At 38.7% G+C, this 25639-nt stretch overlaps 1 protein-coding gene across 7 annotated transcripts in view; it reads left to right on the top strand.

Moving 5' to 3' along the window:
* Positions 1 to 25639, top strand: part of ATL2 (atlastin GTPase 2) — a 63313-nt gene that overhangs the window by 11991 nt on the left and 25683 nt on the right. For 6 of the 7 annotated variants that reach the window (XM_060168493.1, XM_060168496.1, XM_060168490.1 and 3 more), the window contains one exon: positions 18003 to 18247. The exons of the other annotated variant lie outside the window; for it this stretch is intronic. In XM_060168493.1, coding sequence (XP_060024476.1) covers positions 18047 to 18247 — 201 coding nt within the window. In that variant the 5' untranslated portion in view covers positions 18003 to 18046. The remainder of the gene's footprint in view (positions 1 to 18002; positions 18248 to 25639) is intronic. 7 annotated transcript variants of the gene reach the window in all.

A 25639-nucleotide genomic window follows, 5' to 3' on the forward strand; every position in this document is an offset into this window, starting at 1 on the left:
ATCTGTTTAGATAAATGCATAAAACATTTTTTTCTTCAGTATTTTTTAAATGGGAACAGCAAAGATTCTGTGACATCAGTGCTGGTTACTGTGGAAACAGTAGATTTCAAGTGAAAAATGTTTGAATCTTATAGGAAAACAACTTTTTGTTTATCTCCTTGATTTGATAGTAATGGAGGAAGGAAATATAAACTACATTATATGCTCTTTAAACGTATTTTTAAAGCTTGGTTATTCAGGATGGTCTTGTTGGTCAAGTGGGCAAAGCTGATGGGGGAAAGTATCTGATATCTGACATTATTAGTAGGTCTTCTGGAGTCTTTATAGTTTTTATTTTTGCAGTTTGCATCATAGTTCCAGTTTTATATGAGAGAAATTTAACTTTATAAGTTATTAATAACATTATTTTATAGGAGCAAATAGTTAAACCCTTTCTTGTAGTAGCTGCTTCTCTCCTTAAATTTTTTTGAAGTCCAAGTTTGTGTCTTTGTCAGTATTCTTATTCCAGGTGGCATCTTTTTGGGCAGGGAGAGGGAAGCCTGCTATTAAAAGCTCACCCAGGTGACCGATGATGACTCCAGACCAAATTTGTACATTTATATTCTTAAAGTAGGGATGTCTACGTACACTGCCTCTTTTCACTTTATATAGAATCCACAGTACTTCGACTGGAGTGGTTAGTTTTGTCAGAGTATTAGCAGTCTCCTAGGAAAAATGGAGGATTATAGTTTAGCTTGAAAACTTTTTTTTCCTTCAGTGAAAACAGTAGCATCACTAGAAACTACATGAAGTAAAATAAATTGAACGATCTTTATGTACTAAATACCTGTAAAATATCATGATCCTTGGTACTCTGTTCAGAGGACAGAGGACATTGGCATCACCATGAAGTTATTTAGAGATGCAGTTTCAGGCTCCATCCCACATTTCCTGAATCAGAATATTCATTTTAACAAGATCCCCAGGTGATTCATATGCATTTTAAAAGTTTGAGAAGCACTAATGTAGAGGAAATAACATTAAATTAATAAGACCACGCCCAGTTCTCCCTCCAAACAGTGGTCTAGTCTTGTGTTTTCCTTATCTTTAAAAAGAGTGAATTTGGCTGCATAATCTCTGAAGCCCCTGTGAGTGATATATTAGATTTAATTTTAAGTATTGAGGCTAATTTTTTTTATAAACACTTTACTATGGAGAATTTCAAACACAGAAGTAGAGAGAATAGTGTAATGAACCCATTACCCACATTCAACAATTATGAACTTCAGCAATTATTAATTTATGGCCTATTGATTTTTTTTTAATTTATTTTTGGCTGTGTTGGGTCTTTGTTGCTGTGCGCAGGCATTCTCTAGTTGTGGTGAGCAGGGGCTACTCTTTGTTGTGGTGCACGGCTTCTCACTGCGGTGGCTTCTCTTCTTGCGGAGCACGGGCTCTAGGCTCGCGGGCTTCAGTAGTTGTGGCATGTGTGCTCAGTAGTTGTGGCTCACAGGCTCTAGAGTGCAGGCTCAATAGTTGTGGTGCACGGGCTTAGTTGCTCCATGGCATGTGGGAACTTCCCGGATCAGGGCTCGAACTCACGTCCCCTGCGTTGGCAGGCGGATTCTTAACCACTGCACCACCAGGGAAGCCCTTTAGAATTCACCTTTTATATTGTTTTGCCTCTTTTTGGTTGTTGTTTATTTTGGTCGCACCATGTGGCATGTAGGATCTTAGTTCCTGATCAGGGATCAAACCTGCTCCCCGTGCAGTGCAAGTGTGGAGTCTTAACCACTGGACCACCAGGGAAGTCCCTATGGCCTATTGTGTTTCATGTTTACTCCCTTTCTTCCCTGGCACTTCCTTCTTTCCCTTATTATTTTGAAGCAAATCCCACACATCATGTCTTCCTCCACAAAGAGTTCAGTATGTATCTCTAAAAAATAAGTATTGTAAAACTTCATACATTTAGAACTAACATACAGGTATGCACAACGATCAAAGATCATGTTTATTGGTTGAATTTTCTTTACTCAGTTCTTTTAAATTAAAAAATAAGAAGGTAGATCTTAGAGTCAGGACATAATGGAGTTGGAAAGCAATTTAGAGATATCATTGAAATGTCCTTAATTAGCCAGTGCAATATCTTAAAGTCAAGGTGTTTAAGTGACTTCCTAAAGTTGACATGCTGGTTGGAGGTAAAGTCTAAATTAGTACCCAGGTTTATCTGGAATCAATGAGCTTCAAAGAAATATACATTTATGACTGTATGGATTATAGGATTTTGTAACGTCTGCTACCTACTATGGTGACTTGGGGTTGTGTGAGATCAGCTGAGCCAGAAGCATGTTTCCTTGAATGATTTGAGTTGGAATTGGCTGAAAGAGAAAGGTATTCGAGATTTAGAAGGTGGAAAGGGAAGCAGCAGCCATGTTTACGCTGGGAAGACTGGCTGAGACTCGAGCACTATTGTGGCTCACAGCAGGCACGTTGTCACAGATCTGCTGGGTCACCTTGGTGGTGTGGGGCAATATCCAGGCCTCAGTTCTTCCAGCTCTATTGAGGCTAATTTTCAAGCATCTGTACTAGAACTTGAATGTTCTAAAATTTCTTGACATTCTAAGGAGTGTATGCATAGTCTCTTGATGCTTAAAACTTAAAACTCTTGTAGGAGTTAAAAAATGTCCCCTTCTCCAATATACAGACATATGTGTTTGAGTTATTTGTTGTCATATGTTTAATTTCTCTTTTAAGTACCTAGGAGCGTGATTGCTGGTTGTATGGTATGTGTTTAACTTTATATAATGTATTGCCAGAAAGTTTTTTTCAACTGATTGTATCGTTTTATACTCTCACCAGAAATATATGTGAGTGCTAGTTGTTTCCCACCAATTCTATTTTTGTCAGTCTTGTAAATTTTAGCTATTTCAGTGAGTATGTAGTGGTATATCATTGTGGTATTAATTTGTATTTCCTTAGCATCTAATGGTGTGAGTATATTTTCGTGTGCTTATTGATCATTCACGTATCTTCTTTGAAGCATCTCTTGCCCATTTAAAAATTGTTCTTATTGAGTTGTAAGAGTTCTTTATGTATTCTGAATACTGGATTTTGATTAAGGGTTTTTATGTCTATTCATGAGGGATGTTGGTCGGTAGTTTTGTTTTCTTGTAATGTCTTTGTCTGGTTTTGATATTGGGATAATTATATTGGCTTCATAAAATGAGTTGGAAAATGTTCCTTTCCTTTTTTTTCTGTAAAAGTCTGTGTAGAATTTGTATAATTTCATTCTTAAATGGTTGGTAGTTCACCAAATTTCCAGTGAAGCCATCTGGGCCTAAAGTTTTCTTTTTAGGGGTTTAATGCATTTGATTTTAAACCTGATTCTTTTCAGTTCTCCTTTCTAAAGACTGAGTATATTCTTTTAGTTAGCCAGCTAGTAATACATTTCTTAGAATAGGGTTTTTTCTTCCAGCTTTTAGGAGGCAAGAATTGATATGTGTTTAGAACTGTATTTCTGGAGAAGTGGGGTGAGGGGAGTGATGGGGTGGGTTCAGAATTTTATAGTCACTTGACCTTGTATATTTTGAAAACATTTTGTTTTGCTCCTTCACAGCACCCTCCTGCCCCTCCCAATCACTAAAATGCTGTGGAAGCAGAAGGAAGATTGAGAAGCAGTGTTCTAGAATATTTGAGAGACTTTTTCTCGCTTCTAATAGCTGTAACCTGTATCTCTATCTTTCGAACTTAGATCTACATTTCCTAATAAAGCCTTTGTTAGCTTCACCACTTTAAAAAAAAAACACACACTTACTCTTATGGAATTTTCAAATATGTACAGAAGTAAAGAGAACAACATAAAGAACCTGTGTATATACAACTCCCAAATTAAACAATTATCAATATAATGGCCACTTTGTTTTATCTATTTTCCATAGCCAGCCTCCCTACCAGACTATTTTGAAGCAAACAACAGATTGTATGAATGTTTTGTGACTTTAAAAGATTAAAGATTTTTTAAAAACATAGCCGTGGTACTATTATCATGCTAGAAAAATAATTCCTTAATACCAAATATCCAGACTTCATATTTCCCTGATTGTTTCAAATTTGTTAATAGTTGATTTTCTTGAACAAGGCCCACACACTGCATTTGGTTGATACGGCTCTTGAGTCTCTTTCTCCCCTTTTTTACCTGCTTTCCCCCCTTTGCTCTTGCAATTTATTTGTCCAGGTTTGTTTGTCCAGTGGAATTTCCTATGTTCTAGAGTTTTCTGACTCCATCTCTGTGGTGGTGGTGGTGAACGTGTCTCTTATCTTTCCTTTCCCATAGTTAGATCTAGAGGCTTGATCAGTTTCATGTTTTGAAAAATTTTTCCTCAGACATACATCTTTGATGGTGTCTTGTGCTTCCTGATGCATCACATCAGGAGCCACAAAACTTTTGGTTGTCTCTTTGTAATGTTAAGACTGATTGAGGAGGTTAGGCGTTAATCTAGCCATTATAATCTATCCCATCAGCTTTTCGCTCAGTAGTCTTCGTAGCCATTGTGCATTGCTGCCTTTTTGAAGTCCCCATTTCTAGGGAGTGAAGACCACCTGGATTCTCTTTATGCATGACCTTAGACCTTACTACTTAATTGGTTCCTGGGTAAACAGTGTTAAGTCAGATCATTAGTTCCCGTAAGTTTGCGTTGTTTCTAATTGAGTTTTGTTTTAGGGGATCTATTTCATTCTATATCATGCTTGATCTTGAAAATAAATGAAGACAAAATTGGACAAGATAATTTCGGGCATTTATTGAGCATAAATTAGATATCTAGCATAAATATAAATATATTATTACTTAGTAATGATTATATACTTAATACTAACACAACCTTTTAAGGACTTTTTTTTTTCTTGAACTAGATTGGCTGAATTAATTGATTGACTTTTCTTTTTTTTTTTTTTTGGGCCATGCCACAGGGCTTGTGGGATCTTGGTTCCCTGACCAGGTTGAACCTGTGCCCCCTGCAGTGGAAGCTCGGAGTCCTAACCACTGAACCACCAGGGAATTCCCTAGAGCCTCTTCTTAAGAGCAAGATAAAAATGCAAGTCAGGAGACCCTCTTTCCCTGGTAGAATTTGCTTTAGCAAGTTTAAGAGGTCTACAATATTCCAAAGACCTTATATCCAAAGTTATTATCATCTGGTTCATATTTTGCTCGGTGATACTTTAAAACTTTGAATAGCAAATGCTGTCTTCAGTGATTCCTTGCTTTTTCCACTTTGAAAGTGCCTTGTTGCTGAACTATTTTGAGTGAGGTTCTAACAATTAGATCAAGTTTGCCTTGAAACTATGCATTGCTGTCTCTTGGCTTTACTTATACATTCACTTCCTGAAAAACTTTGTTTTGTTGATAGTGATTTCAAATAGTGAATTCCTTCTTAACTTCCAGGTAACATTACTGGAAAATTTTTCAGTCCATCTGTAATGGCATTTAACAGTTCCCACTGAATTTTCAGTGCTGATCAATTTTCTTTCTAAACCTCTCAAATCATCTTTGAAGCTAAAAACCTATTCCTTTGATAGCTAACTTACCCAGTTTTTAAGCATTTTGAAGACTGTACATAGTGCCTTTAAGAAAATGTTCTCTTTGGGTCAGAGTTTTATGGATTTGCTGATACATACATTCTATCAGAGTTTTCCCACATTGTTAATCAATCTGTCCCTTTTAACAAAAATGACTGATAATTGTATTGACCTAGAGATCTGTGCTTCTTTCAGTTATATTTTCTTGTCTTTCACAACTGTACTTCGTTGAACATGATAGATTCAACCTGGAATATATCCCGTACTCTTTTATTCCTCACTTCTCTAGATTTAAAATGCCATGCTTTATTTCTAGAGTGATAATTTTTTTACTTAAAATTTTTTTTGACTTTTGATGATATACTTTTTTTTTGAGATCATAGTTAAAGGAAAATTCCAAAATTTGAAGAAAATATAAAAAAAGTAGAGAGCAGAATACATTTTTTTGTGCTAAGCACTGACTCCAGATTTTTTTGCTCGATTATTAATGTCAGCTTATTAGCCAATGATCCTTAATTTCGAGTTGGTCATAGTGTTTATAGTTATAAATTTGAATTTTGACCTTTATTGTGGGAATCTTAATTGTAATAAAGGTCATGAAAGCAGGGTAGGGTTATTGAAAGTAAAGCCATTTCAATTTGAGGCTTTGCCTGTTTGTGCTTATAAGAGAGGCAGCAATGGGGCTTTAACCAGTTTTGCTATCTGTTGTGTGTTTATAGGCAGTTCCAGCTTTTTTACCCCCATTCGGTTGAGAGAACCACGTTATTCCTATAGGAAAAACACAATTTGCTTTATAATGTTAAACTTAAACAAAACGTTCCTGACTGAGCATTCTCTAAGAAGTATATCATAGATATATTATGTAAGCAAATATATAGGAACTATAAACCTTTTTGATTAGTTTCCAGCATTAAATTATGTATTGTATACAAGGTATCCCACTGTACTCTAAAATTTGCAAGCAGCACATCATTTTTTTTTGAAAACTATCTGCAAAATTCACTGTTTAAGCATTTAATAATTTGCTACTATAGAATTAAAGGGACTTCTGGGACTAAAGGGACTACACTCTTTGTTTTCTTAAAGCTGCCTAGATTATGAATAGACAGTTCATACAAGAGGAAACAAACATTATACATGGAAAAATGGTCAGCCTCGGTCAGTTATATGCATGTTAAAGCAAAATGGGGCCTTCCCTGGTGGCGCAGTGGTTGAGAATCCATCTGCCAATGCAGGGGACACAGGTTCGATCCCTGATCCAGGAAGATCCCACATGCCGCGGAGCAGCTAAGCCCATGCGCCACAACTACTGAAGTCGGCGTGCCTAGAGCCTGCACTCCGCAGCAAGAGAAGCCACCGCAATGAGAAGCCCGCGCACCGCAATGAAGAGTAGCCCCCGCTCGCCACAACAAGCCCGTGCGCAGCAACAAAGACCCGATGCAGCCAAAAATAAATTAATTAAATGAATTTTAAATTTATTTTTAGTTTATATTTAAAAAACAAGTAATTTTGTCAGTATGGATGCACATATCAATGGAAAATGATTTTTAGGTGTTTGATTCAATTATTGGAAAACTTAAGTATGTTTGGAACAACTTGTGTATGTGAATCTACCTCTTCAGTTGTAAATTTTATGAAATCTAAGTGATCATGTGTTTTTGATAAGCATTTAGTGTCTGAATTGAAAGGTGCTGTAAGTGTAAATACACAGTAGATTTCAAAGACAGTATGAAAGAAGAATGTAAATATCTTAATTTTAAAATATTGATTTTGAGTCCAAATGAGAGTATGTTGGATATATTGGGTTAGTAAATAAACTAATATTAAAATTGTTTTCTTCTTTTTACTTTTTAGTGACTAAGGAAAACTAAGTTACATGTGGCTCATCTATCATGTGGACAGGGCTATCTGTTCTATAGTCTTAGTGGTAATTTTTTGTCTCCTTATAGCAGTTACTGAGAGAGGGTTGTTAATATCTCCAAGTATGATTATGCATTTGTCTATTTTTCTCTTTAATTGTCTAAATTTTTGCTTCATGTATTTTAAATCTCTTATTTAGGGTTATTATGTTTTTCTGATGTTGACCCATTTTATATCTAGAAGTACTTTTACTCTTGAAGTCTACTTTGACATTCATATAGCAGCACCATTTTTCCTATGGTTATTTGCATATGTATCTTTTTTCCTACCTTTTACTTTCAACCTATCTCTGTCTTTATATTAAAAGTGCCCCTGCTCAGACTTCCCTGGTGGTGCAGTGGTTGAGAGTCCGCCTGCCGATGCTGGGGACGCGGGTTCGTGCCCTGGTCCGGGAGGATCCCACATGCCGCGGAGTGGCTGGGCCCGTGAGCCGTGGCCGCTGAGCCTGCGCGTCCGGAGCCTGTGCTCCACAACGGGAGAGGCCACAACGGTGCGAGACCCACGTACCGCAAAAAAAAAAAAAAAAAAAGTGCCCCTACTATACACAGTATGTAGGGTTTTTTTTGTTTTTGTTTTTTTGTTTTTTTTTTTTTTTGCGGTATGCGGGCCTCTCACCGCTGTGGCCTCTCCCGCAGCGAAGCGCAGGCCCAGCGGCCACGGCTCACGGGCCCAGCCACTCCGCGGCATGTGGGATCCTCCCGAACCGGGGCACGAACCCACGTCCCCTTCATCGGCAGGTGGACTCTCAACCACTGCGCCACCAGGGAAGCCCCAATATATAGTTTTGCTTCTGTTATCCAGTCTGACAATCTCTGTCTTTTTTGAATGTTTAGTGTATTTACATTTAATGTAATCATTGATTTAGTTGGGTTTAAGTTTGCCATCTTCCTATTTTTTTTCCATTTGTTCCTTTTGTCTTGTTTTTTCTTTGGGTTAATTGGATATTTTTTAATATTTCATTTTGGTTCCTCATTGGCTTATTTAGCTATACCTCTTTATTTTTTTAGTTATTGCTCTAGAGCTAACAGTATGTATCTTTAATGTATCAAAGTCCATTTAGAATCAGTGTTTTTACCACTTTCCACTTCAAAATCATAATAACCCTAGAATGAATTTAATTACTTGTCCCACAACATTTGTCTTAATTTTTAAAAACCCCACCTTACAATCTATTATTTTTCTTCTAAGTGATCAGTTATCTTTTAAGGAAATTACTTGGGGGAAACAACCAGTCTTTTATTTTTGTACCCATTTATTTACTACTTTGCATACTATAGGAGGGAATGAAGAGACTTTCCATTTGGTATCATTTCTTTTCAGCCTGAAGAATGAAGAACATCATTTAGCATCTCATGTAGTACACATCTGCTGGTGACAAATTTGCTTAGCTCTTTTGCTCATTGTCTTTATTTTGCTTTCATTTTTCAATAATACTTTCACTGAATATACAAGTCTGAGTTGACATTCTTTTTTTTCTTTAAGCACTCTAAGGATATCATTTTATTGTCTTCTGGCTTCCATTGCTTCTGATGAGAAGCAGTCATTTGAATTATTCCCTCCACCACACCACTTTTTTTAAAAAATATAAATTTATTTATTTATTTTTGGCTGCATTGGGTCTTCGTTGCTGTGCCTGAGCTTTCTCTAGTTGCAGCGAGTGGGGGCTACTCTTTGCTGTGGTGCACGGGCTTCTCATTGCGGTGGCTTCTCTTGTTGCGGAGCACGGGCTCTAGGTGCGCGGGCTTCAGTAGTTGCAGCATGCGGGCTCAGTAGTTGTGGCTCGCAGGCTCTAGAGCGCAGCCTCAGTACTTGTGGTGCATGGACTTAGTTGCTTCGCGGCATGTGGGATCTTCCCAGAGCAGGGCTCGAACCCATGTCTCCTGCATTGGCAGGTGGATTCTTAACCACTGCGCCACCAGGGAAGTCCCCACCACACCACTTCTTTAAAAATTTTCCCTTTACCTTTGGTTTTTAGCAGTCTGACTGATGTGGTTTTCTTTGTGTTTACCCTACTTGAGGTTTGCTGAGCTTCTTGGATCTGTAAGTCTCTGTCATCAAATTTAGTAACATTTTGACTATTATATCTTCAAATATTTTTTCAGTATTTTTTCTCTTTGTTCTCCTTCTGGGACTCTAACTGCATATTGGATGTAGCTCTACAGGTCCCTGAGACTCTGTTAGTTTTTCTTCATTCTTTTTTCTTTTTCTTCTTTGAATTAGAGAACTTTGGTCTGATTTCAAGTTCACTGACCCTTTGTTCTGCTGTTTACAATCTGCTGTTACGTCTATCCAGTGAATATTTCATTTTAATTATTGTACTTTTCAGTTCTAGAATATTCATTTGTTTTTTAGTAGTCCGTTTATTGGCTGAGGCTTCCTAAGTATTCACTTATTAAGAACTTATTTTCCTTTAAATCCTTGAACATATTTATAATGTCTTCTTAAAAGCTTTTATCTGCTAAGTTGAACATCTGGGCCATTGCAGGATTGCATTTATTTATTTATCTATCTATCTATATATTTATTTATGGCTGTGTGTGTATTCGTTGCTGTGCGCAGGCTTTCTGTAGTTGTGGTGAGTGGGGGCAACTCTTTGGTGCGCGAGCTTCTCATTGCAGTGGCTTCTCTTGTTGTGGAACACAAGCTCTAGGCACGCGGGCTTCAGTAGTTGTGGCACGCAGGCTCAGTAGTTGTGGCTTGCGGGCTCTAGAGCTCAGGCTCAGTAGTTGTGGTGCATGGGCTTAGTTGCTCCGCAGAATGTGGGATCTTCCCAGATCAGGGATTGAACCCTTGTACCCTGCGTTGGCAGGCGGATTCTTAACGACGCACCACCAGGGAAGTCCCAGGATTGCTTTCTATCAACTGCTTTTTTTGTGTGTGTGTGGTATGTGGGCCTCTCACTGTTGTGGCCTCTCCCGTTGCGGAGCACAGGCTCCGGATGCGCAGGCTCAGCAGCCATGGCTCACGGGCCCAGCTGCTCCGCGGCATGTGGGATCTTCCCGGACCTGGGCATGAACCCGTGTCCCCTGCATCGGCAGGCAGACTCTCAACCACTGTGCCACCAGGGAAGCCCTATCAACTGCTTTTTTTTCTTTACTGTGGGCCACATTTTCTTCTTTCTTTGCATTTCTAATAATTTCTGTTCATATACTTTATGTTACACAGTGTGGGGATTCTGGTTTCTGTTATCTAGCTAGTTTTTGTTGTTACTTGCAGTTCAGTTACTAATTGCTCTTGAGCTTTTGGAGGCTTGGCTTTATACTTTTTAGTGTGGATCTGTGGGAAGCTTAGAGGCAATCCTCCTAACTTGGGGGGCACTAAATCTCCAAACTGTCTCCCCTCTTTTCAAGTCTTAGTATTAGGCTTTGTTTGGGTGGATCTTCAGTAGGCCTTACTCTAGAACATCGTCTTTGATTTGTAGATGTGGCCTTTCTGGTGTTTCAGCTTGATGCCTGAAGTGTTCATCTATTCATCATGGCTGGGCCAAAATGCCACAGTGTCCCAGTACTGTTTGACTTCTGGTATCTCTGTTCCTCTTACAACCCTGTAGTTGCTGCTTTTTGGTAAGCCTTGCATAGTGTGTTCCTCTGCACCTGTGAAGCTTATCGCCCTTGACCAAGGACTTCTGGGCTCTACCTCTGCATAGTTCCTTTTTCTCTGTCCTGCTGCACAGCTTCCAACTGCTTTTAGTAGTCCTGAACTCAGATCTTTGCTTGTGCTTTGGTTCCCCACGCTGTTTAGGAAATTGTTCTTAGCAGAGTGTGGCAGTGGATGGGAGGCGTGTGTGTGTGTGACCTTTTCTCAAGGATTACTCTTCTTCTGCCTGTTGTCCAGTGCTTGAAAAAAGGTGCCTCGTATATTTTGTTTAGATTTATAGTTTGTGGCAGACAACCAGTCTGGTAGCAGTTACTCTAATGACCGGAAGAACAAGCCTCAAATGTTGTTTCTCTCTCCCCCCCAACTCCCAAGTGTACCTGTGTTTTTAAAAACAAGGCAAAACAGAATTGGGGAAGATTTGTATTACTTTGTGATTTGCCTTTTCCCCTGAGTTGAAAACTATCTTTGATTTTTTAAATGTGTGCATGTGGTTTAAAGCTGCATAATATGTCAATATGTAGTTAAGATATTAGGCCGGGACTTCCCTGGTGGTGCAGTGGTTAAGAATCCGCCTGCCAATGCAGGGGACATGGGTTTGAGCCGTGCTCTGGCAAGATCCCTCATGCCGTGGAGCAACTAAGCCTGTGCGCCACAACTACTGAGCCTGCACTCTAGAGCCTGTGGGCCACAACTACTGAGCCCGTGGGCCACAGCTACTGAATCCCGCACACCTAGAGCCCATGCTCTGCAACAAGAGAAGCTAACGCAATGAGAAGCCCACACACCGCAATGAAGAGTAGCCCCTGCTCACTGCAACTAGAGAAAGCGCACGCTCATCAGTGAAGACCCAATGCAGCCAAAAATAAATAAATTTATTTAAAAAAAATATATTAGGCCAATTTCCAGTTTTAAGAAGTTTAACATTAGGGACTTCCCTGGTGGTCCAGTGGTTAAGACTCCGCACTCCCAATGCTGGGGCCCTGGGTTCTATCCCTGGTCAGGGAACTAGATCCCACATGCTACAACTAAAAAAAAAAAAAAAAAAAGATCCTGTGTGCTGCAGTGAAGATCCCACATGCCACAACTGAGACCCGGCACAGCCAAATAAATAAATAAATAAATATTAAAAAAGACATTTAGCATTAATTTTTACTACCATAAATAACACTGATAAACCAACTTATATATCTGTGTTAGCATCTTTGTTTCTTATAATAAATATCTACAAATAGGTTTACCATGGTATAACCTTTTTAAGGCTTTTTAAAATATGTGCTAGATTAAACTTTTGAATACTTAGATACTATTTTCATTTTGTTATGGAGTATAAATGTTGAGGTCCAAGTACCAGACATCAAAATATCACTTTGCTTTTGTTGAATAGCTAATTTTTTTTTTTTTTTTTTTTGTGTGTGTGCGGTACGCAGGCCTCTCACTGCCGTGGCCTCTCCCATTGCAGAGCACAGGCTCCGGACGCGCAGGCTCAGCGGCCACGGCCCATGGGCCCAGCCGCTCCGCGGCATGTGGGATCTTCCCGGACCGGGGCACGAACCCGTGTCCCCTGCATCGGCAGGCGGACTCTCAACCACTGCGCCACCAGGGAAGCACTGAATAGCTAATTTTTATAGATAGACTGAGTGCACTGAGTCCAGGCTACTATCCATAAAAATTTGTTACAAGTTTTTATTTGGAATGTGAATAATAAAAGTGAAATACTTTTGTTTCTCTTTCTACAAGTTTAGTTTTGGGTTGATATAATCTAATGTTAGTAACATTGTAATGCAGATTTGTAGCACCTTTTTATTGTCATAGTTTATGATTAAGATTGAAGTTTGCAAATATACCTAGGTTGGTCCTGAAGTGTAAATTTTCCTGTTGGAATGTGTGCTGAATGTATGAATTAAGATAAAGTATGATTAAATAGCAATAAAAAAAGACAGGTGTCTTTTTCTTTTTTTTTAATAGACTTATTTTTTAGAGCCGTTTTAAGTTCACAGCAAAATTGAGCACAAAGTAGAGTCTGGCCGCACACATGCGCACCCCCCAACCCCTGACCCCCCCCACCCCCGGTCCTCACACACCTGCAGCCTCTCACCCTGTCAGCATCCCACACCAGAGTGGTACACTTGTCACAATCAGTGAACTTGCATTGACACCTGATTATCACCCAAAGTCTGTAGTTTACATTAGGGTTCACTTTGGGGGTTGTATATTCTATGGGTTTTGACAAATGTATGATGATACAGCTCTACCATTAGCATCATAGAGAATAGTTTCATGGCCCTAAAAATCCTCTTGTGTTCCACCTAGTCATCTCTCTTTCCCCACTTTTTTACCAAGACGGTGTCTTTTTGTAGGCCTTGTGGTAAATAGGTTAAGTATACTTAGTGTTAAGGTATGGAGAAATATTTGAGTTGATTGTCTGTATGTGTCTTTCAGCTTTGACCCTGAAAGATCCACGTCGGGGAGAACTGACTTGCAACAGTGAATTAGGAAAATCTATTGGAGGGCTGAAATCTCTTTTTCCAGCAATCTCTTGGCATTAAAGAGTGGAAATAAAATCACTATTCTCTACATAGAATTTAACTTCAGTTTAAGATCTTAGTGCTAAATTTAAAAAGACTTCCAATTGTAGGTGATCACAGAGTATTAATATTTATAGGTATTCTAAAGAAATTTGCATATAATTCTCTTTTATATGGTGGCCTATATCAGTGTTTGATGAATGAAGTACTTTATCTGTAGTTCGTCCAAATTTAGTAGGGAAATTATGATGGGGGAGTAAATTTAGCTGAATCATGTCATTGTACTCCATGATACCTGTGAAACATATTCGCTACACTTCCCTTTAGAGGTCTGTTGACTAGAAATAGTGACAAATATGCTGCCTGTATATCTGCAGTATCTATCTTTATTCGTGCTAATAAAAGAAAACTGGCCACTGTAGTCAATTAATTTAGGTGAAATTTTAAGGTAGCAAAGATTTCCTGCCAAATGGTTCTTTAGCACTTTAGCACTTTAGCACAAATGATACTTTAGCACTTATTAATTTTGAGTTCTTTTTAATTAAAATGTGTTACTTGGTAGAACTTCATACTTTTAATTGTAATTTTGTGATAAATATACTACTCTTGAGTTGCTAGAAGTATTTCCCCAAACTAATTATGTGAATGTCAAATTTGCTTATAAAACAGGTAGGGACATGTGTAAAACTCCTGAGTAAAATATGTAAATTTCATTCATTCAAGAAATATTTATTAAGCACCTGCTAGGTGCCAAGCGTGTTCTAAGTACTAAGAGAGTGGTCAGTAGGGTGACTGGGATCCTTATTTTTGTGGCACATATTTTCTATGGAGGGGGAGATATAAGGCACACATGTAAACAAATGAAAAAAGTTATTTTAAATACTGGAAAGGGCTGTGGGAAAAAACCCTGTTTTGTTAAAGTGATGAAGAGGGGTCTGTAATTTAGACTGAGTGGTTGAGGAAAGCCACATGGAGGAGATTAACATTCGCACTGAGACCTAGATGATGGAGAAGCAAGCCACGTAAATTTCTAGGGACAGAGCGTTCCAGACAGGGGAGAACACAGGACAAAGATTCTGGGGTGGGAAACAGGTTTGGCCTGTTCAAGGAACAGCAAGAAGGGCAGATTGCAGGGGCCAGATCACACAGAACTGGGGAGACTATGGTAAGGGATGTAGAAGATTTTTTTTTTCCCCCCTCTATTTTCTGGTTATGGTGGGGAACTAATTGAGGGTTTTAAGCAGAGGATTGGCAGTCTAGGAGGGGAGACATGTAATAAATAAGTACTTACATAAATATTCAAATGATGGGTGGATTAAAATTGGGGGAGTGTAGGAGGACTGAATTTGGTTAGGAACCTTGGGGGAAGATATTCCTGAGAACATGACGTTTAAACTGAGATTTAAGGAATTAATTAGGGGAACAACATGGGAAAGAGTATTCCAGGCAGAGAAATATCATGGGTGAAATAAGGGTCTAGAAAGAGCTTAATAGCATAAGGATCTGAAAAAAGGTTAGCTTGTCTATTGGTAGTTTACACAGGGGAAAATAGCACCAAATGGGGCAGGAGAGATTTGGCAGTGAGTACAGGATTTTATGAGGCACATGTAGGATTTTAGTTGTTAATGCTCTGTAGCAGTGATTTTTAAGGAGAGTAACTTAATCACATTTACATTTAACCGTATTATTCAGTTTCTACTCTGTGAGGATTGGTTTGGAGGAGGGGGCAAGAAGGGAGACCAGTTCGATACCACCTTAAGTGAGATAAGATGGTGGTGATGATGAGAATAGGGATGGTATCAGAAGATTTTGAATGAAGACAAATTTAAGACCTTCGTTATTGGTTAGATTTAGGGGTAAGGAAAAGGAGGGATGTATCATGAACAGCCCTCAGGTTTGTGCCTGCAAATGGGTAGATGGTGATGTTGTTACACAGCTACACAGGTCAATTGAAGGTCACTGTAGAGTTTTAGCATTTTAAGGTGTAAATAAAAGCTTTTCTGTAGGATTGATTATTTTAGAATTACTGTCACCTTAATGACAAGCACCTGTAATGCTTACGATGTATCAAGCATATTTCAAATCATTTAATCCTGATGACAACTTAATGTGGTAGGTGCTATTATTATCCCCATGTTACAGATGAGGAAGCAGGCATAGAGAAGTTAAATGACACTCATCTAGGCCGTTTTGCTTCTTGGTTCATTCTTTTTTTAAAAAATTTATTTATTTTATTATTTTATTTATTTATTGCTTCTGGCAGCGTTGGGTCTTCATTGCTACATGCGGGCTTTTCTCTGGTTGCGGCGAGCGAGGGCTACTCTTCGTTGCAGCGCGCGGGCTTCTCATTGCGGTGGCTTCCCTTGTTGCGGAGCACGGGCTCTAGGCCCGCGGGCTTCAGTAGTTGTGGCACGTGGGCTCAGTAGTTGTGGCTTGTGGGCTCTAGAGCACAGGCTTAGTAGTTGTGGCACACAGGCTTAGCTGCTCTGCGGCATGCGGGATCTTCCCGGACTGGGAATCGAACCCATGTCCCCTGCACTGGCAGGCGGATTCTCAACCACTGCACCACCAGGGAAGCCCCTCCTGGTTCATTCTTAACCACTAATAGGTTTGGAAGGTTTTAATCACACAATTTGCATACTGTTTGGTAATATATTAAATTGGAATTTAACTATGTTGTACTTTTCCTGGAAGGTTTACTTTTTGTGCATTCAAATAGCATACCTGGCTATATCTGTATAGCATTGAAACAAGCAGTGATAATATCCTTTTTAATTAAATACTGTTTGCTTTTACTTTAAAAAATTCTCCTTTGAAACTGACTGCACTTTATATTACATTATATTGTTACTGTTTGCAACAGCTTTTGAAATAGTGTTGATTTTGCTTTGTACAGTTAAATGTGCCTTGTGATGTGAAGGTAAAGACTCTAATAGTCTTTGCAAATCAAATAAGCTAGATGTTTCTTTCTGTAAAGAAATTAAAAATTCATTAATGTAAGTATATAATCTTCGTGCTGAGAATAGTGTTTGTGTGGATAAGGTATTGGTGCACTAATAATGTGCCACTCCTCAGTGGACTGGCTGTCTCCTCGGTGAGGAGGGGCTGTCATTGCATTGAACACGGTAGATACCGTATGTCTCCTTAGATTGGAAACTGGCACTTAGTAGACAATCTCAAGGGGAGAGTCTTAAAAATGTTGATGTGGGAGAGGATAAGATCCCCAGGAGCGTTGCTAGTGGGATCAAGCAATTGATAGGGAAGAAAGGCAGACAAGGTACATAGTCTCTGAAACTAGCTATTAAGTGGGTTTAAAAACAAACAAACAGGGCTTCCCTGGTGGCGCAGTGGTTGAGAGTCCGCCTGCCGATGCAGGGGACACAGGTTCGTGCCCTGGTCCGGGAGGATCCCACATGCCGCGGAGTGGCTGGCCCCGTGAGCCATGGCCGCTGAGCCTGTGCGTCCGGAGCCTGTGCTCCGCAACAGGAGAGGCCACAACAGTGAGAGGCCCGTGTACCACAAACAAGCAAACAAAAACCAGAAAACAAAACACAAACCTAAACTTTAAAAAACTCTCTCACCTGTTACATATTCTATAGTTATTTCTTCATCACTATTCAGTAAAGTTCTTCTGCAAAGGTTAACTTCTTTTGGTGTGCTGGGTGAACAAACGAGTTCATATAGCTGTTTTTTAGGAGCTATATAATTTTGAAGGGGTGTCTGTGGTGTTTGGTGAAAAAGGGCCCTAGAGACAGATGAATCTCTGCACCTCGTTGACTGTTCTTCTTATGTCTTCCACTAAAACATTAATCCTGTGCTTTGTTTTAATAAGGAATGCTATCCTTTTAGGTAACTCTTATTAAATTAGGGAACCATTAGCTTTATCATGTGTCATTTTTGGAAATTTCTTAGGACCTTAACCCTTGAAGTTTCAGAATGAAAAATAATGTTTACAATTTATATGTATATTTTAATCTTTGTAACTTGGAGTAATTTCCAGGTGATGCCTATAGGGAAATTGGAATCTGAATTATTAGGTGAAATTGATTTTCCACTCACTACATCTGGTTTGCATGTGCATACAGTAGCAAAAGTTGTTTATAGAATCACACAGTGTTCAGAACAGCTGTTGCGCACGTGTAGCTGTTAAGACCTGATTGAGATAGAGGCCTTACTTAGTATTCCTGCTTATCTCTCTATATAGTAAGAAACTGACTGGTATTCTTGGTCCTATTATAGAGGGAGTGAGAAATCCAGTGTGTGTTTGAGCATCACTTTTTGTAACTATTTCCAAATGACCTATAATGGAGGAGAAGTTATTTGAAATTTTGCTTTCATTGTGATCCTTTAGGAAAAGTTTAGAATGCAGGAATTAAGGTAACCTGTTTCTCTCTTTTTTAACTCTAGGTGAGAATTATGAAGATGATGACCTAGTAAACTCTGATGAGGTTATGAAGAAACCATGTCCAGTACAGATTGTTCTTGCACATGAAGATGACCATAACTTTGAGCTTGATGAAGAAGCTTTGGAGCAGATATTGCTACAGGAGCACATACGAGATCTTAACATAGTAGTGGTATCCGTGGCAGGAGCTTTTCGTAAAGGGAAATCATTTCTACTGGACTTCATGCTTAGATATATGTATAACAAGGTGAATAGTGTCTTTTAAATTGAACTGAGTTAAAAACAAAAATTACCAACCAATATTGTTTAAATATAATAGACAAAAAACTGTAAGAGCTGTATCTTTAATTTTACGAAAATACAGTTCTTGATAAGACTTCTCAGTTAAGACAGTAATGTAAGTTTGTTTGAGCTCTTGATTCTTCTTCATCTCCATAATTCCTTTTTGCATGTAGTACATATTGAGGCATATGATTGAGCACCTGTGTTCCAAGCATTGTAGCTCTAACCTAAGATGTCTGAGTATACTCTAAAGTCTCTGAAGCACCGTTCAGTCTCTCGCTTTTTGTTATTTCCTTCCCCTTCTCAGTCACCTTTACAACAGTGGGTGAAGTAGGCTGATAGAGACTTCTGTAAAGGTATACTTATGCTCCTCAAATAAGTCTCCTTCAGAGACTTACTTTTTGAGATAAGGTTCAGTTCCTTAAAGTGACTTCCATGGTCTTCCATGATCTCTGAGCCTCATCCCTTGTCTCTGTATGTCAGGTATACTATAGTTTTTGCAGTTCCTCGAGTATGTCGTGTTATCTCTCAAATGTTGCTGTACTGTTGGCTAATCTTTTTTCATAGGAAGCCTTCCTTGGTTTCTAAGGCTATGTTACGACCATATGGCACAGGTCCTATGTTTCATTGATACTACTTTAGTTACTTATTTTTCCTGGCTAGTTTACTGTCAGGAGTGGGCTTTATCTTGGTTACCATATCTCCCATGCCTGGCACGATAATTGGCCCATAGTAAGAACTTATTTTCTATTTTGACTGATGAATCACCCTTTCTCTACACATTTTCACTTTTTGATGGTACCAGACAATTATTTCCCTCCCCTCCCTGACTTTGACTTTCTCCCCTGAACAAAAGCAAGAAAAAAAATTTTTTTTTCCCGCTTGAGTCAGAGTAGTTTTCTAACAGTTGAAAGTTGGGCTGAGGGAATGAGAGTTTGATAGGAACCAAGAAGGAGGAATTGGAAATTTGTAGTGGAGCACTTAAGGGGAAGGGCTTTATAGGAGTAGGCTTTAGACATTCAGAAGGCCACATGAAGGTGCTAGAAATAACACTTTGACAGAATTATGTAATTGTCTAAACATCTGTCAGGGTGTTCACCTTTACGTGTTCTGTGTAAATCTGTAACTGGATATGCATCCTACTTGAGATAAGTAATAAGGCAAACAAACATTCCTAGTTGATTTTCAGGAAGCTTTTCAATATTCTTTCCATAGGGATTTCTTCAGGCATGTTCAAGCATGCCTGAGTATCAAGAATGTAGTTCATGATAAAGAACATTATTTGACACAAGTTGGAAATTGAGAAAGATATAGTATTTTAAGGTTTTTCCACTTAGACTTGATTATTTTCCAGCAATTTACATCTGAAATAGAGAAATGTATAAATAGTGACTTATTCTTTTTTTGTGTGACTTATTCTTTAAAAAAAGAAAGTCTGTACATTTAAAGATGATAAAGAATTTCTGTATTTTGAGGCTCTGACTCCTTAAGTTAGCTTGTGTATATTGTTTCTATCTGTGTCTGAGCTGTTCACTGCAAATGTATTTGATTCCAAGTAGGTCACAGACAGAATGTTAGAAGGGGAAGGAAGCTTAGATCACTTGTCTAGCAAGTTTCACCTTAGGTGCCATTTCTTATTTGATCTCTTATCAATTAGTAGTGGCTGTTCAGAGGGCGAGTAGCAGCCCACATGTGTTGTATATTTGTAATCTCTGAACTAATAGAATTTCCTCCTTTGTGGGTAAGATACTGAAGCCACAGAATGGTAAGGAGGACCTCAGGCTACACACCTAGTTAGTGGTTTCTAATCTAAATGTCTTTATTAATTTTCATTCATAAAGTTTCCATATAGGATTCCTGATGTAAATAATCTTATTCTGTCAATTGAAAATCACATTAAACAGTGTTTGATTTGGAGGAATAACAGGCTTCTACTTATACTGACTTAGTGGTGGGTCATGCTTTTCCTAGGAGATGAAAGTAAAGGAGAAAAAACAGTGGGATAGTTTTGGAATATTTCATTAACCTATATGCCTGCAAAGATGGGATGGTAGTTGAAGAAGGTGGGAGATAACAGTGGCTTTATACAGTCGTCCCTAGGTATCCCAGAGTGGGGGCGGGATTGGGGGGGGGGCTATTGATTCCAAGACCTCCAGTGGATGCCAAAATCCCTGGATGTCCAGGTTCCTTATATAAAATGGCATAGTACAGTCAGCCCACTGTATCTGTGGGTTTCACATCGGGAGGACCTACTGTACTGATTTCGTATGTCTCCGGTATTGACTTGAGTCAATTTATGTAAAGCAGTTCACTAAAGGAGCCAAATGTAAATATTTTACTTCATGATTTAGAAATAGATACGTGTTTTAATTTTGATTAGTTAGTAAAGGAATCATAACAAAGCTGAATGTGAGCTCTTTTCTGTTGGATAAAAACAAAAACTTCAGTAGCTAAGTTCTTAAAACCAAGAATATTCTGAGATTGTTACCAAACATTTCCAAATTACAGGGGAAATTCTGATTTTTAGGTCTCATTTTCTTGCAAAGTAAATAGCTTCCTACACAGGTTTTTTTTTTCCTTAAGCTGCTACTTGTATTATGAAAATAGGTTGGTTTTGCTTGAAATATAGAAGGAAAGAAATCAGTCTTTTGTAAACTTGAGAAGTGAATTAAAAGTTTTTCTAGAATAAAATTCCTTCATGTCATGTTCGAATTAATCGGTTATTTATTTTTAAGATAAATTTATTTTATTTATTTATTTTTGGCAGCGTTGGCTCTTCATTGCTGTGTGTGGGCTTTCTCTAGTTGTGGCGAGTGGGGACTACTCTTTGTTGTGGTGCGTGGGCTTCTCATTGCAGTGGCTCCTCTTGTTGTGGAGCATGGGCTCTAGGCGTGTGGGCTTCAGTAGTTGTGGCACATGGGCTCAGTAGTTGTGGTGCACGGGCTTAGTTGCTCTGGCATGTGGGATCTTCCCGGACCAGGGCTCGAACCCGTGTCCTCTGCATTGGCAGGCGGATTCTTAACCACTGTGCCACCAGGAAGCCCAAGACTGAATAATATTCTATTGTATACATATATCACATTTTATTTATCCCCTCATCGTTAGTGGGCATTTGGGTTCTTTCCATCTTTTGGCTTATGAATAATGCTATAATTCTTTGAATATGTTAATATAACATATATTCACTATATATAATACATTAATATATAATAATGAATGATAATGGTATGAGGTAAGGGTTCAGCTTCATTTTTTTTGTATATGCCTATCCAGTTGTCCCAGCACCGTTTGTTAGAAAGGCTATTCTTTCCCCATTGAATGATCTTGGCACCCTTGTTGACAGCTAGTTGGCCATAGACATGTGGCTTTATTTCTGAACCCTCAGTTCTGTTGCATTGGTCTGTATGTCTGTTCTCATGCCAGTACTAGACTGTCTTGATTACCTTTGCTTTGTAGTAAGTTTTCAAAACAGGAAGTGAGTTCTCTTATTTTGTTCTTTTTTCAAGATTGTCTGTTCTAGGTCTCTTGCAATTCCGTATGATTTTTGGACTTAGCCTATCAGTTTCTATGGGAGGTTAGCTGGGATTCTGTTGGTGATTGGATTGAATCTAAAAGGTCAGTTTGGGTAGTGTTGCCATCTTAATATTAAGCATTTCAATCTTTGAACATGGGATGTTTTTCCATTTATGTGGATCTTCTTTAATTTCTTCCAAAAATGTTTTGTAGTTTGCAGAGTATGTTTTACACTTCTTTTGTTAAATTTATTCATTTTTTGTTGATGTTATCAACAGAATTGTTTTCTTTCTTTCTTTCTTTTTTTTTTGCGATACGCGGGCCTCTCACTGTTTTGGCCTCTCCCATTGCGGAGCACAGGCTCCGGACGCGCAGGCTCAGCGGCCATGGCTCACGGACCCAGCCACTCCGCGGCATGTGGTATCCTCCCGGATCGGGGCACGAACCTGTGTCCCCTGCATTGGCAGGCGGACTCTCAACCACTGTGCCACCAGGGAAGCCCCAGAATTGTTTTCTTTTTTTTTTTAATTTTCCTTTTTTATTTTTGCGGTACGTGGGCCTCTCCCTGTTGTGGCCTCTCCCGTTGCGGAGCACAGGCTCCGGACGCGCAGGCCCAGCGGCCATCGCTCACGGGCCCAGCCGCTCCGCAGCATGTGGGATCTTCCTGGACCGGGGCACGAACCTGCGTCCCCTGCATCGGCAGGCGGACTCTCAACCACTGTGCCACCAGGGAAGCCCCCCAGAATTGTTTTCTTAATTTCATTTTCAGATTGTTTGTTGCAAGTTTACAGAAATACAATTGTTTTATATTGGTCTTGTATCCTGCAACCTTGTTCAACTCATTTATTCATTCCAATAGTTTTTTTAAAATCATTTTAAGTGAACAATTTTTATTTATTTATTTAAATTTATTTATTTTTGGCTGCGTTTTGTCTTCGTTGCTGTGTACGGGCTTTCTCTAGTTGCCTCGAGCAGGGGCTACTCTTTGTTGCGGTGCGCAGGTTTCTCATTGCGGTGGCTTCTCTTGTTGCGGAGCACGGGCTCTAGGCGCGCGGGCTTAGTTGCTCCGCAGCATGTGGGGTCGTCCTCGACCAGGGCTCAAACCTGTGTCCCTGCATTGGCAGGTGGATTCTTAACCACTGCACCCCAAGGAAGTCCCCGTTCCAATAGTTTTTTAGTGGACTTTTTAATGTTTTCTATATATAAGATCATGTCACCTGTAAATACAGTTTTCCTTTTTCCTTTCCAATCTGAGTACCTCTTATCTCTCTCTTTCTTAGCTAATTTTCCTGGCTAGAGTCTGCAGTACAGTGTTGAGTACAAAGTGATAAGAGCAGATATCCTTATCTCTTTCCTAATCTTTAGGGAGAAGCATCTAGGTTTTCACACTATGTATGTTGTTAGCTGTAGAATAGTTCTGTATATGTTTTTCAATCAAGTTCAGGAAGTTCTCTGTTTCTAGCATGCTGAGAGGGTTTTTGTTTTCTTAATCATGAGTGGATGTTGGATTTTTTCAGATGCTTTTTCTGCATCTGTTGATGTGATCATATGATTTTTCTTTAGCCTGTTGATGTGATGGATCACATTATTAATTTTTTGAATGTTGAGTTAGCCTTGTGTCCCTGGAATAGTTAGTTGTGGTGTATAATTCTTTTTATACAATGTTGGATTTAATTTGCTAATATTTTGTTGAGTGTTTTTATATCTATGTTCATGAGATATATTGATCTTTAGTTTTCCTTTCTTGTTATGTCTCTATTTGGTTTTGGTATTAAGATAACACTGGCCTCATAGAATGAGTTAGGAAGTGTTCCCTCTGCTTCTATTTCCTGGAAGAGCTTAGAGAGAACTGGCATCATTTCTTTCTTAAATGTTTGGTAGAACTTACCAGTGAAACTGTCTGAATTTGGTTCATTCTCTTTTGAAGGTTATTAATTATTGATTAAATTTCTTTAGTAGATACAGGTCTATTCAGATGATCCATTTTTTTCTCGTGTGGGTTTGGTAGGTTGTGTCTTTCAAATAATGGGTCCGTTTCAACTAAGTTATCAAAATTGTGGGCATAGAATTGTTCTTAATATTCTTTTACTATCTTTCTAATGTCCATGAAATTAGTAGTTTTGACTCCTCTTTGATTTCTGATATTATTATTTGTCTTTTCTCTGTCAAATCAATTTTATTGATCTTTTCAAAGGACCAGCTTTGGTTCCATTAATTTTTTTTCCCTGTTGTGTTGTTATCCTGTTTTCTTGTGTTCAGCTTTATTGGTGTCTGCTGTATTTTTATTTTGCTTCTTTAGGTTATATCTAGTTTCCTAAGGTAGAAGTTTAGATGATTGATTTTAGATCTTTTTTCCTAATATATGCACCCAATGCTATAAATTCTCCTTGTAACTGTTGCTTTCACTGCATTTTACATATTTTCATGGGTTGTATTTTCATTTTCATTTAGTTCAAAATAGTTTAAAATTTCTGTTGAGACTTTTTTGACCCGTGTGTTATTTAGAAGTGTGTTGTGTAAACTCCAAGTATTATGGGGTTTTCCAGCTATGTTTCTATTACTGGTTTCTAGTTTAATTCAGTTGTGGTCTGAGAGCATACTTTGTGTGATCTGTTCTTTAAAATTTATTTTAAGGTGTGTTTTAAGGCCCAGTATATGTCCTATTTTGGGTAATGTTCTGTATGAGTTTGAGAGGAATGTGTATTCTGTTGTTGTTGGTGAAGGATTCTATTGGGTTGGCCAAAAAGTCCCTTCGGTTTTTAAGTAAAAATAAAAGACACATTTTTCATTTTCACCAGGAACTTTATTGAACAGCGTATTCCCCGTTTTGTTCCACTACCTTCTGCCATTTTTCAGGCAACTTCATAATTCCATCCACCCAAAACGTTTTATCTTTTTGAGCAAAGAAGAACTGTTCCAGGTGCCTTTTACAGTCTTCCAGGGAATTGAAATTTTTTCCATTAAGAGAATTTTGTAAAGACCAAAATAAATGGAAATCCAAAGGTGCAATGTCTGGTGAATATGGCGGATGAATCAGAACCTCCCAGCCAAGCTGTAACAGTTTTTCCCTGGTCGTCAAAGAAACACGCGGTCTTGGTTATCCTGATGGAAAAGTATGCATTTTCTGTTGACTAATTCCGGATGCTTTTTGTCGAGTGCTGCTTTCATTTGGTCTAATTGGGAGCAGTACTTTTTGGAATTTTCGTTTGGTTTTCCGGAAGGAGCTCATAATAGAGGACTCTCTTCCAATCCCACCATATACACAACATCACCTTCTTTGGATGAAGAATGGTGTTTGGTGTGGTTGTTGGTGGTTCATTTCGCTTGCCCCACAATGTCTTCTGTTCCACATTATTGTACAGTATCCACTTTTCATCACCTGTCACAATTTGTTTTAAAAATGGAACATTTTCCTTATGTTTAAGTAGAGAATCACGTCAGAAATATGGTCAAGAAGGTTTTTTTTGCTTCTTATGTGGAACGTAAACATCAAAGAAATGAACATAACTAGGGTGGTGCCAATGATTTTCATTGCTTGATTTGGATATTTTGAGTATGTCGGCTATCTCCCGCGTGGTATAACGTTGATGGTTCTCAATTAATGTCTCAATTCGACCACTATCAGCTTCAGCTGGTCTACCCGAACGTGGAGCATCCAGAGAGAAATCTCCAGCATGAAACTTCGCAAACCACTTTTGACACGTCGGATCAGTCACAGCACCTTCTCCATACACTGCACAAATCTTTTTTTGCATTTCAGTTGCATTCTTACGTTTCTTGAAATAATAAAGCATAACATGCCAAAAATGTGGCTTTTTTCTTCCATCTTCCGTATTAAAATGGC

Source organism: Lagenorhynchus albirostris, chromosome 13 (assembly GCF_949774975.1).
Source record: "Lagenorhynchus albirostris chromosome 13, mLagAlb1.1, whole genome shotgun sequence".
Classification (NCBI taxonomy): Eukaryota; Metazoa; Chordata; class Mammalia; order Artiodactyla; family Delphinidae; genus Lagenorhynchus; species Lagenorhynchus albirostris.